The sequence below is a fragment of the Xiphias gladius genome, chromosome 22 (genome assembly GCF_016859285.1).
Source record: "Xiphias gladius isolate SHS-SW01 ecotype Sanya breed wild chromosome 22, ASM1685928v1, whole genome shotgun sequence".
NCBI lineage: Eukaryota > Metazoa > Chordata > Actinopteri > Istiophoriformes > Xiphiidae > Xiphias > Xiphias gladius.
Window position 1 is genome coordinate 30,377,928 of NC_053421.1, and position 13,920 is coordinate 30,391,847.

The 13,920-nt window shown below is 42.1% G+C and overlaps 1 protein-coding gene across 1 annotated transcript; it reads right to left on the reverse strand.

Moving 5' to 3' along the window:
- Positions 1-4,264: 4,264 nt before the first annotated feature.
- On the reverse strand, positions 4,265-5,857 carry LOC120784612 (ankyrin repeat domain-containing protein 34A). Its single transcript, XM_040118552.1, has one exon. It carries the CDS (start codon positions 5,855-5,857, stop codon positions 4,265-4,267), a length of 1,593 nt encoding a protein of 530 aa, XP_039974486.1.
- Between the last annotated feature and the right edge of the window lie 8,063 nt (positions 5,858-13,920).

The window sequence follows — 13,920 nt, forward strand, 5'->3', positions numbered from 1 at the left end:
GTTTAAACTCATTTAAAATGACTTATACACTGTTTGTAAGGAACCACTACAAATATGGAACATAAAAAAAATAATTTAGGTTATTAAACCGTGTGACGACAAAGCTAGCAGGGGGGTTGGCCATCTTACAATAATGTGTGTACACTCCCAGGAGGTTTTCCTGTTCCTTCCCCGCCGATATTGCGTGGATGTAGCATTAGCCTAGCTTAGCACAAGAGCTGAAAGCAAGCGGAAACTGTAAGCCTAACTCCATCAGAAGAGGAAGAACTCACCGTCAAACAACTCCAAAGCATTTGCTATCATATTTTATTTTCAACTGTCCAACAGACCAGTATTCACCAGAGGCTAACAGTTTTAAAGGAACATTTTGTCCTGTTTAAACCAACTTATTTCAGCTATTTTCTGATGTTTTAATGCCTAAATATAACATGTGACTGTCACCCACAATTCATAGAACCTTAGTTACAGATGTATCTTTCATTTTAACTTCATTTTAACATCTTTTCCGGCCAGTATCGGCTCATATTTCAGTGTGACCTGCAGTGTTTTTCTTAAATATAAATCAGCGACCTAAGTCCTCTGAGCGTACAAGTTCACTGAAGGAGGTTCAGAGCTGTTTGAACTGTTAGCATAACATTAGCTTATCTTAGCAAGGCTTCAGCAGTGGTAGGGAGGGTGTAAATTTGCCCCAAATACTTTAACACTGATCAACACTGTAAAGTATGAGCTTACAAGTAGCAGAGGTAGTGCTTCTACTTTGCCAGTCTCCTGGACACTCAGCTCTTTGCTGCTGCATTCACAGTTTATGGTAAAAACTTTTTCAACTCATCAATGCGGCTCGCTGTTAGTCTTTGACTGACAGAAAGTCACACAGTCAGAAAATATGAGCTTAAATATCATCATGATTAAATTCGTTTTTTCTACAGTCTTTTGGATAATGTTTCATTAAATATTAAAAAGTATTAATTTACAATATATGAACAGCTGTCAACTTTTACAACAAACGGGAATTATAATGGTGCCATGGCGTTAGTGAGTGTCACCGTGAGCCACAGCTTGAGCCTCATTTTAATTTACCCTATATTTGTTTCTATGCATTCAAACTGTGTCCATTAAAAGCTGCTGATTCAGCTGTGATCGGCTCCTGTCTGCAGTGTATCCATGGATGTACAGACAACTATCACTGGATCACTGTGATACTGTAGGAAACTTAAAAACAGGAAGATTCTGAATTAAGCTCTGCAGCCTCTTTTTCCGCTGGTTTATAAGTGGATTTCTGGAGATTTATTCTGGAGGGACTTCAGAGATAATAATGTCCTCAGGAAGTGGAAGTCACACTGAATCATATCAACATGTGTTTCATGTCTGTGGTTAGATCTGACTCAGTTAAGACTCTGACACTACGGGTTCTAAAGTAGCCTCCCTTAATTTCTACTGCAGATATTGATCGGCAGCCAAACTACAATAACTAACCACCTGCAGTTTTTAGATCACCTGTATACACCGCTCTCGTTCACCTCACACAGTGTGTTTGCCTAATCTACTCCTCTCCCACAGTTTAAATCATTAGTGCAGTTTACACTAATATACAAAAAGTAGCTCAAATTATAATGACCCATCCAAATCAATTTTTACCGTCAAATTAAAGAAAAAGTAGAAAACCACCCAATCTGGTGGCCCTGCTTCCTGCGTAACCGTGGGAACCATAGAAATGAGAGCAAGGGAAATGATCCAGGAGCTGATGTATCTGAGTTCGCTGAACGATTCAGCAGCAGCGAGCAGACAGATCAGCTCCACAGTCTGATTATCTGCTCTGAAACAATAAATGTGTTTCTGATATTATTTAGAAACTGAGTCAATTAATCGAGTCAGATTGTTAACCTGTCGCTCTTTTAAGCTACAGCCTGCTGTGTTAGCTGCATGATTAGATTACAGTGGGTGATAGCAGCAGCCTGTGGTGGATCAGCTGCAGGATGGCAGCAGCCACTCACTGTCTGAAAGCCCCTTTAGTTATGGAAGATTTCAGCAATTTTGCTACTCATCTATTAATGGTGTAGTGTTTTAGATCATTTCTGTTTTCACCATTTGTGAAACATTGTAGTGTTTTCAGATTCTGAACTCTAACTAGACGACTGGAGTGAACAGTTTCTGTCCTAGATCTGTCTCTGTACTGGAAGGTGAATGCTTCTCCTTGGACCCTGGAGAGGACAGAGAAAATGTGTTCCTTTACCCTCCCTCCAGCACCCCCCTCATGTTGAACAAGATGAAGAGCTTCAGGATTGACTTTACAGTACAGGCTGTTGTACAGACTGATCTTCATAGTATTTACAGTCTCAGCAGGTTTTGATTCCGATCGTCCACATGACTTCTTTGGAATTTCTTAAACAATAAAGCCAGGCTTCATTTCACTTCATCTTAACACAAATTAGATCAAAATATCACCTCAGTGTTCTCAGCACTGTGGCGGTTGAAGCAGAGAGACGTGGCTCAAATGTCCCTCAGAACTGTAAAATAAAGATGATTCATTTACACAGAAATACCAACTATTATATTGACTAGTGTGTAGATAATTACAGTACATACAGCGCAGTAGGTAGTATCACACTTCTTCAATCAGAACAGGAGCTTATAAATGAATGAGAATAAATACATTAGCTTTGTTAATGAAAACATGAGAGTTAGTTTTCAGCGCCAACCTTCAGACCATGTAAGACTCTTCAGCTCCAGCAGAAGGTTCATGTTTTCATCTTTCACCAGCAAGAAAAATGGACACGACCTCGGTGCAAATAGTGCATCTGTAAACATCGAACAAGTCAGATTATTTTTGTAGTTTTATCAGTTTTTGACTGAAGTGGATAAATGAGGAGTTCAGAGGAAGCATCAGGAATGTAAACTGATTTTTAACCCAGAAAGCTTCCTGTGGTTCAGCAAAGGAAATGGAGAGGAGAGCTGCACCGACAACCATTCAACTTTAACCTGTCTTAATAAGTCTGTTTAAATACAAATGTCTCTTATTGTTCTGAAAAACTTTTAGCAACAAGTGTTGACAACGGGTACGATAAAATGTTTGCAGCTGATGCAGTAAATATATTGCGCTGTGTATATAATGTTGCATCCAAAAAAATCAGTTAATCCGCTGATTATCTTCTTTAGTCATAGATTTACTATTTGTTTGCTGAGTTCAAAGATGGGCATGGTCTTACCCATGACTATTGCATACTCATGTAATAATGTAGTAATGACTACCGAGTGCTCAAATAATAATGTAGTAATGACTACTGAGTACTCATGTAATAATGTAGTAATAACTACCGGGTACTCAAATAATAATGTAGTAATGACTACAATAACGTAGTAATGACTAGTGAGTACTCATGTAATGATGTAGTAATGACTACTGAGTATTTATGTAATAATGTAGTAATGAATACTGAGTACTCATGGGTTGGAATGTCAATGTATTGACAAGCATTGTACCTGGTGTGATCCCATCACAAGATGGTCTCTAGTTTACTATGTGATTTCTACACCTCAGAGGACATTAGAAGTGCTGAGTCAGAGGCAACTGGGCAAATTAACTCAGCTCAGGGTGAACTTCAAAGTCAAAGTGTGATTTACGAAGTGATTTAAAAGAGGACACTGACTCAGCTGACTGGATTTTCTTGGGCAGATTCTTTCATAGTCTCAGGACCTGAGCAGAAAAGACTTGGTGGTCTTTAGTCTGTACTCTGGTTTACCCTAGAGGACATTGCTTGAGTTTGGTGATGTAGCAAGGAGCCTGACAATGCCAGAAAAGTCCACTATAAAATCCTCAAATTTTTAAATTAACAGGTAGCCAGTCTAAATTGGCTAAAACAGGTGTAACGTGACCCAACCTCTTAGATCTAGTTAAATACAGTACGTTTTGATAGTGAAACATCTACCCGATCTTCAGGATGTCCTGTTACTTTTGACGTAGCACCTCTAGATTTCTTTTCTGTCTGTTACAGTGACATTCATTCTTGGTTTAAACCATTAAAAGAAACTAATCTTAATCTCAGAGCCCCAGATTATAGTTTCAAATCTGGTTTAACTAAACTAACTAAACTGAACCCTTCTCTCAGTTTAATAAACTCCTTGTAGGTGCAGCCCTCCAATAAAGACCAGGACGTGGTTTTAAATGTATCAAAGAGTTCGTCAGTGACGTGCTGATTGGATGCAGGAAGATTCACAGTAACAAGTCCCTGCAGCTACCCATCATGACTTGCTCCAACCCCTCCTGTCATCAATCTCCATTGGACTCGATGACTTTCTCAGCTAGGATCTCCTGGAAGGTGGAAAGCTGCTTCATCTGCTCCGTCTGCATCGAATGTCTCCTCATCAGCTTCTTCTTCATCTTGAAATCCGGGCCCCGTTTGGGCGAGGCCGGGGCCACCGGGACCAGGATCTTGTGTCCGGAGTGGACTGGGGAGGTTGGCTTGCCATTTGCCCGGATGTCGGGGATGGGTTTCTGGGGATTGATGTTGAGTGGAGGCAGGAAGCCAGGCCTGGTGTGGGAGATGTGGTCCAGCAGGAGAGTCCCAGAGCCCCGGCGCTCCAAGAGACCTGGGGGACGCCGGCGCATGGTGATAGGGGACACCGAGTTGGGGATGTTCTCCAGTGACTCCCTGGAGGAGCTGGTGACCAGGGACAGGGGGGAGGCGTTGTACCTCCTACGTTCCACAGACACCCGACCAGAGTCCGGAGATCCAGGGATGGACTCTGGGCAGAGGTGGGTGTCCGACTCATAGTGCTCCATCCGGGTCAGTTTGGGGTGAGTCAGGGCCCGAGCTGCAACTGTCCCAGGTCCACCAGCATTCTCCTGGGATTCTGGAGCTGTGTTTCTGCGGTACAGGATCTGGTGCTGTTGAACTTTGTCAGCCCAGGAGCCAGAGAGGGCTGCGCAGTCCTCAGAGCAGGACCGGTCGATGAGTTTGGGGGAACAGGGGTCGTGGGTCTCGATGCTGTGTCGCCGTGACAGCAGAGGTCTGACAGGTTCTGTGATGGACAGGCCATTAATCCCAGTGATTGTCCTGTTGACATCACAGTTGCCCTCCTCCTCCAGACCTTTGTCCACCCGGTCCTGAGGAACCCCACTCAGTACTGAAGGCGCCACCAGGCCCCAGGGCTCCGAGTTCAACCTCTTCAGCAGTTTGCGATGCGGCGGTCTCTTCTCACCTGGGGGTCGAGTTGAAGGTAAAGGTAAAGCCGAGGTGAGGGCGAAGCTGAAGATCCCCTCATCGCTTTTGTCTCCTGCCGGCGAGGAGGTGCCGATCTCTACATCAGAGGGAGACATGCAGGCCGGAGACAGCTTGTCCACGATGCCCGGGGAGGGGGGAGAGTTGAGGTACTGTTTGGTCTTCTTGGTGCCTGACGGAGACGTATCAGTGGTGATGATGATCACCTCCTTGCCTTTTGCCTTGCAGGCATCCAGCAGGACCTGCAGCGTGTCGCGGTCCCCCTTGTTAATAGCGTGGACAAGGGCAGAGGAGCCAGAGTAGTCTTTGAGGCTGGGATCAGCTCCGTTCTCCAGCAGCACTGACACCACTTCCTTCCCTGCCTGCTCGGCGCAGGCGTGCATGAGCGCTGTCCTCCCACTCTTATCAGGGATGTTTGGGTCAGCACCTTTCTCCAGAAGGTACCGGATCATCCTCTGCCGGGTCTGTGGGTCGTCGTAGCTCGCCAAGCAGGCAGCGGAGATGGGGGTCTCTCCGCGCTCGTTGCCCTCATTGATGTAGGCGCCGCCCTCCAGCAGCAGGCGGGTCAGCCTCAGCTTCCCCTGGAAGACGGCTTTGAGGAGGGCATTCCCCTCGGTCTGCAGGGGTCCTCCATCTCCCATGATCCCTCAGCTCACCTCACACCTCCTGACCACTAAAACCTAGCTTAAAGCTGACCAGACATCCTCCACAAGAAGTCACATGTCCTGCAGGAGAAACACAATGAGGTCAGTTCACATGATAACAGCCAATCGTGATGTAACAGGTAGAAATTCTGATATGTAATTGGCTGAGATGCTGATAAAGAAACAATGGGAGAATCTTAGGGTCCTGCTATGACCTGCAGTGGGTTACATTTTAAGAGTGTGTGGTCTATGCTTCACCTGAAAACCGGGTTCACAGGTAAGAAAAGACCAACTGTGAGAAACAACTGGTGGACTGACTGAAGCGGTCTGATCCTTATAGAGCCAGCAAGCTGAATAAATAACAGGTTACAGCACCTTTGATGGTTCTTTACTGCTGCATTTCTGTTCTTTCATCTGGTCTTGGATATGGAACAATGATCCCTCCCTCCCTCCACAGACATTAAAACATTTAGACCTTCGGACATGAAGATATATCAAGTTGAGTCAGTGTGATTCACTGATGAAAATGCAGAGTTTACAAGCTGTGTGAAATAAAGTCAGTAAATCCAGAAAAAAATGGACTGTGACCACATTTTCAGTGTAACATAAAGACTGAAGTCAGAATTTAATCTCTGCATCCCTTTTGTCTCTAATCCAACTTGATAATCAAGTGTTAATTAACAAATACTGAATATGTCTAAAAAATAAAGCCTGAACCTGCAGGTGTAAAGTGACATCACAGTGACATCTCTGATGACTCACAGGACAAACAGGTGCAGTATGTCCCTGACACAATGAACACACCCAGTGTTTACATTCAGACTGAATGAAGTTATGGTGACGATGATGATGATAAAGGTTAATGAGACGTCAGAGCGGCTTAACAGAAACATCAGTAAACAACAGTTACGGTCCTGATTGAAATTATTGGCACCCCTGAACTTAAAGTACAGTATTTAGAATATCTTCAGAAATAAATGCAAATAAACCAGTTTTGTATAATAAGAAAAAAATGAAAAATACTAAGTAAAAGGTTAGCAAAAAAATAGTCAGTATATATTTGAAAATGAGCGCAGTTTCACAGACTCACACTCAAGGAAGGGTGCTGGGGGAGCTGGGCCGCCCCTCTCTGATTAGAGGACGTTAACATTCTTTTTTGTAATATAAATTTCAGAGTCCAGACCAGCCACAGAACTGAGCGAGTGTTCACCTCAGCTCTCTGTACAGGTCCATGTTCTCTTCTCCTGGTCTCATCTCACTTCATGTTCGGTATTCATGCCATTGGAGGAAGAGGTACTCAGATCCTTCACTTGAGTAAAAGTAGCAGTACATAAAGTAAAAATACTCCATTACACATAAATGTCCTGTATTCAAAATCCTACATATGTAAAAGTACTAAAGTTCTGAAAGGTAAATGGACTTAAAGCATCAAAATAAAAGTGTTTGCTCTGCAGAAAATGTCCCTGTGAGTGATCTACTGTTCTATATTATTGGATGATTATAAATGATGCATTTATGTGTATCATTTTACTGGCTGGTAGACTTAATTTGAATTATACTTTTTTTGAGAACAAGATTTATTTAATATGAGTTAGGTACATGACCTGTTTTTTTTTTTTTTGCCAAATTATTCTTTATTGTTTCCACAAAAGCAAAATAAACATAATGAAAAATATATACATATGATAAAATAATAATAATAATAATAATAATAATAATAATAATAATAATAATAATGTTGATGGTGATGGTGATGATGATGATGATGATAATAATAATAATGATAATAATAATAATAATAATAATGTTGATGGTGATGATGATGATGATGATGATGATAATAATAATGATAATAATAATAATAATAATAATAATAATAATAACAGAAACAAGTCACAAAAAATAAGAGGAAATAAATAAATAAAATGAACTGAGATATTTTCAGAAACTATTGTTATTATTATAGTTTAATCCTCACTATCATTACATTATATGAAAATTCAGATTCATATAGTTGGTAGTTTGATTTTATGACTATGTATTACCAGCTGATGGAGCTTTTATGTGCCAGTGTTTCTACAGAAGAGCTGAAACAACCAGCTACAGACTAATTCAGTGGAGTATTAGTATATGTAGTGTACAACCACACACACACAGGTGTTATTATCATCTACTGTCATTATCCTGCTGAATGAAGGCAGACAGATTCAGAGAGTGTTTATATTTCAGTGCGAGAGCGAACAGATGGACACGCACACACGCACACACAGTAACACACACACACACACACACACACACACACACACACACACACACACACAGTAACACACACAGTAAGAGCTGGACTCTGGACCTATCGGCTGTTTTAATGGATGTCAGTAACAGAATCAACCTGTTAGACACTGATCACACAGAACAAACTAAAGTTACAGTCAAACTATCAAAACAACTAACTGCTAATCAAAATAACTACTTGAAGCTATAGAGCTGTTCCTGGTCTCCCTCTTTCTCCTCTCTCCCCCATTTCTGTCCTCTCAACCAGACCGGTCGAGGCAAACATCTGCTGACCCTGAGTCCGGTTCTATCGGAGGTTTCATCCTGTTAAAGCAAGTTTCTCTGGTTCATGGTGGAACTGTTGGGTTTCACTCTATACTATGTAAGGTCCTGACCTGACTGTAAAATGCCTTGAGAGGATGTGTCTCATGATTTGGCGCTATATAAATGAAATTGAATTGAACTGAACTGAATTGAAATGAATTAGAGCCTCCACAGCCTGATGACATCACTGTCACTTTAAACACCTGTAACAGAATCTAATGAAGACACTAAAAATTCCTAAGACACACTGTGTGTGGCACCAAGTTTGTGCTGACGTTTCATGTTATTTCAGAGATTCTTATGTCAAGGAACTCCCTATATCGGAGGTTTCTCAAAGTCTGACACAGACACCCATTCATCTACCCTTCCATTTAGCCAAACTATCCCCATTAAAAGTTTCTGAATCAGCCTTTATCAGCTCCTGTTTGCAATGTAGCCATGGATGTACAGACGACTATCACTTGACCACTGTGATAATGAAGAAAACTTAAAAACATGAAGATTCTGAATGAAGTTCTGCAGCCTCTTTTTCCTCTGGTTTCTAAGAGGATTTCTGGAGCTTTATTACACAGAGGGACATCAGAGTGCATGATATCCTCAGGAAGTGGACGTCATACTGAACCATGTCAACATGTGTGTCATGTTTGTGTTCAGATCTGACTCAGTTACGGTTACGGACTCAGTACGGGTTCTAAAGGAGCCTCCCTTAATTTCTACTGCAGATGAGGAGGGGGATCATTTCTGATTTCAGCTGTAATATTTTGGTCCAGATTCTCTGTAGGTCTTTTTCAGGAGGTTGGAGGTCAAAGTGTCTGTTAGAAGAAACCTCCTGATGAGTAGTAGTAGTAAAATGTCTCCTGTGAATATTGTATTATTTGACCCAACATTATTTGATTAGTACTGACTCATTAATAATTAATGTATAAACAGCGTTTTACTCTAGTAGCAGAGTGATGTTTTACTGCTCTGTACTTATATTGTACACAGCATATTGTATAACACCATCCTATTTTATGTTGTCTTTAAGTAAAATCTTGATCTGAAAAGTAACTAGTAACTAAAGCTATCAGATAAATGCAGTAAAAAGTTCATGAAGTAAAAGGGAGGAGGCGGCACGTGAATGCTCTTATCCAACAGCCACATCAGATCATAACTGATCTATAAAACATCAGTAAGCGATTTAGTTACTATAAATAAAACCATTAGTTACAGTGTAAAAATCCTTCATAATTCAAACCTGGTTTTGAATTATGTTGAACCATCAGTTACAGCAGCTGGTTGGTGGTGGAAAGTAGTTGAGTAAAATTCTGAGGCACCTTTACCTCAGTATTTCCATTTGATGCCACTTGTACTTGTACTACACCACTACATTAATCTGACAGCTGCAGTTACTTCACAGAAGGATATTTAACATCCAAAACATGTGATCAGTTTATAAAATATGATGCTTCATTACATATTAAATTACGAGACTGTACACAAAGATTACAGTCTGGTGGTAAATTAACTCCTCATTGACAAGAGTCAAATACTACTTGCATTTTAATGCAGTGGTAATAATATTCTGATAATGCATACACTCTGAACAGGACCATTCCACATGATGAGTACTTCTACTTTTTGCTGTTAATAATTAAGATTTTGAATGTAGCACTTTTACTTGTAACACAGTATTTTTACAATGTAGTATTAGTAGTTTACTTCAGTAGACGATACCCTGTGATTTTGTTGGTCACCTGCAGGTCACGTGTCAGTGCTGTCACCTGTCACACAGGTGGAGACTCTGCTCAGTAACATGATGATGATGATGGTGTTGGACTGTGGAGGAATGCAGCTCACAGCACACACCCGGACGTTTGCCGGCTTTTTACCGGCTTTCTACGTCAGCCTGCCGCTCTGACGCAGTGATTTCTATATTTACACACCGGTTGCGAAGTTAACGGCGGCAGCAGCGTGTGAGTGTGTGTGTGTGTGATCGTGTGTGTTTGTTGAGGATCAGATAAACTGTGTGTTTTTGCTACATCATCATCGTCAATCCGTCACATCTGGTGACTTTACCACCGTTTATCTGATCCTCCACACACACACACTCGCACACACACACGCACACACACACACCGGGAGGATCCGTTAAAACCCGTTCCGTTAGCAGCTGATGATGAAGATGAAGGGATGATGGAGGAGTGAGTGAGTCTCTGCAGACAGCAGAGCGCTGATGGAGGTGAAGATGATGATGAAGGAGGAAACAGGAAGACATGCGGAGATTTTTTTTCTTTTCTTACCGCCGAGCTGAAGAAGCAGCATCATCTTCATCATCTGACCTACGGTCACTGTCCGTTACTGACTGTTTACAGACCGTTACTGGCGGTTACCGGCTATTTACTGACCGACTGACGGAGCCGCTGCACCGACACTCCTCCTCCTCCTCCTCCTCCTGTTTCTCCACCTCCTCCTCTCCTTCCTCTTCCTCCTCAGAGTCTGAGTGGTCAGAGCCGCTCCGAGCAGATTCACGGACCGACCCCGCCCCCTCCCACCCCGTTATTATTTATTTTATTTGTTATCATTATTATTCCCATACGAAGTTATTTTAAAAAAGCAGCAACTGGAAGAGACAAAGGTAAAAAAGGGAACACGTGAATCATTTTACTGTACAACCACATCCACCAAACTAATCCTTTCTCTCCCTGCAATAATCAGTTTATATGTGGATCTGGTCCTGCAGCTTTTCCAGAAGAAAAGTGTTCAGACAGTACATTGGAGACATCTTGCTAATTCAAGACATACAAAGACACCACCTTCTTCTAGGTTTCAAGTTTGAACCACAGATTTGTGATGGTAAAAACTGTGAGAACTGATGGAGGAATTACGTTCAACACCAAAACCCCCAGAGATAAAAACTTAGGTCATTAAATATGATGCCTTATTAAAGTTTAAAATACCATAAATGTATATCAAATTACAACATATATGATAACCCCTGGTTTCCGTGGTCCAGACGAGGTGACACAGCTGCAGTGGTTGCAGATGCAAAAACCCAGGTGTGGGAGGAGTTTGGGGAGACTATGTAGAAGCACTTTCAGTTGGCCTCAATGAAGTTCTGGCAAACCATCAGACGACTCAGGAAGGGAAGGCGGGTGCATTCAGTCAGGAAGGAGAACTGCTGACTCTGACTGGGGATATCGTGGGGCAGTAGAAGGAACACTTTGAGGAACTCCTGAACCCACCCAACATGTCCTCTGAGGAAGAGGCAGACTTTGGAGACTCGGGGGAAGCCTCTTTCATATCTCTGGCAGAGGTCTCTGAGGTAGTTAAGAAGCTCCTCAGTGGCAAGACGCTACGTGTGGATGAATTTCGCCCAGAGATGCTGAAGGCTCTGGACATTGTTGGGCTGTCTTGGCTGACGCGCCTCTTCACTGTCGCATGGAGGTTGGGGACAGTGCCTGTGGACTGGTGGTGGTTCCCATTTTTAAAAAGGGGATCAGAGGGCATGCTCCAATTATTGCGGTATCACATTGCTCAGCTTCCCGGTAATGTGGGCGCTTCCTGGACTATTGTGGTGAAGAGGGAGCTGAGACAGAAGGCAAAGTTTTCAATTTACCTTTCAATCTATGTTCCGACCGTCACCTATGGTCATGACTTTTGGGTAATGTCCGAAAGAATGAGATCACGAACACAAGTAGCCAAAATGTGTTTCCTCTGTAACGCGGCTGGATTGATCCTTACAGATAGGGTAAGGAGCTCAGACATCCGGAGGGAGCTTGGAGTAGAGCCACTGCTCCTTCATGTCGAAAGGAGACAGTTGAGGTGGTTTGGGCATCTGACTAGGATACTTCCTGGGCGCCATCCGTTGGAGGTTTTCCAGGTACGTCCAACTGGTAGATCTTAGGGTAGACTGGATGGAGTACAGATCTCATCTGGCCTGGGAACACCCTGGGGGTCCTCCAGGAGGAACTGGAAAGTGACGTCTGGGCTACCTTGCTAACCTGCTGCTATCTCGACCCAACTCCGGAAAAGTGGTAGAAAATGGATGGCTGGATGGATAATTTAATAATATAACCCTTCCTGCATATCTACTACTACCACTATGTTGAGCACATTTGTTTCTTCTGTACTTGTACTTCAGTAAAAATTTGAATGCGGGACTTTCACAGCGTGTTGTTGCTACACTCACAGAGGTAAATGAATTGGATACTTTTTCTACCTCTGCGGATACAGGTTTGTTAACAGCTCCACCCCTGAATTTGATGAGATTTGCTTGTGACGGAGAGAGCGTCCTCTGCTGGTGATCTCTCATTTGACACTTTATTTCAATCACATGTTTTATTCACTCAAACATTTTTCAGACAAGTGGCTCCTGCTCCAAACTGAGCATCATGTAAACACAGCCGACATTTACTTGTCCTCAGTCTGTTCTATTTAATGTTTATATACAAGTTGTGCTGTGTTACAGAGGCAACTGTAACCAAAGACTAATAATCACTAATCAAACTGTTGTGTTGATTTTAACATGTCTGTGGTTCACTTTATGTCCTCTGAGCGATCACTGATCACTAATGTATAAAATATATAGTATATCTATAGTGAAACTGACACACATCACGTTACTGTGAGAGTGAACTGAAACAAATTTTTACATTTAAGTGTCAATGTCAGAAAAAACGGCAGGCTAAACATCAACGCACAACATCACCTGCTACATGCGGAATCTAGAGACCATGGGACCATCTCAGGAGCCTGTAGACTTTATAAGAAACCACATCAGGAAACCAGGACTTTGACAGCAGGACGTTTTTAAGAAGTAAATTATAGAGTGAATAATACAGGATGTAGTTTGGTCCTGAGTGTCTAACAGGTTCATATAAAATTATTATATGAGATGATTTTTAAATGTAACGTCAGACCCTTCGGACCCAGCGTGTTACTTCACAGGCGAAGACATGAATTTCACATGTTAACCTTCACATATGGACGTGTCAGTATGTGAATGTTATCGGTAGTACATGTTACATGTGGCTTTATAATATCAATTTGTTACATGTCAAATGTACAAAATTATTATTATTATTATGAGTTCAACTGTCAATGACAAAAAATAAAACACTGCAGAACACACACACACACACCCACTAAAAATTGTACTTCTATCTTTGTGAGGACACCCATTGACATAATGCATTCCCTAGCCCCTCATCCTAACCTCAACCATCACAATGAAATCCCTAACCCCAACCCTCATCCTAACCCTAGCATAAACCTGATTCTAAGGTAAACCCTAGAACCAGGTCTTAACCATCAAACAGCCCTTTTATGGTGTGAGGACTGGACAAAGCGTCCTCACTTTCCCAAACTGTCCTCACTCCAACGGTTTAAAACTCAAACTGGTCCTCACAGAGATAGAAATACAAGTACAAACACAGACTGTTACTACTATGGAAACACAGTTTCTATGGCAACTGATGTGC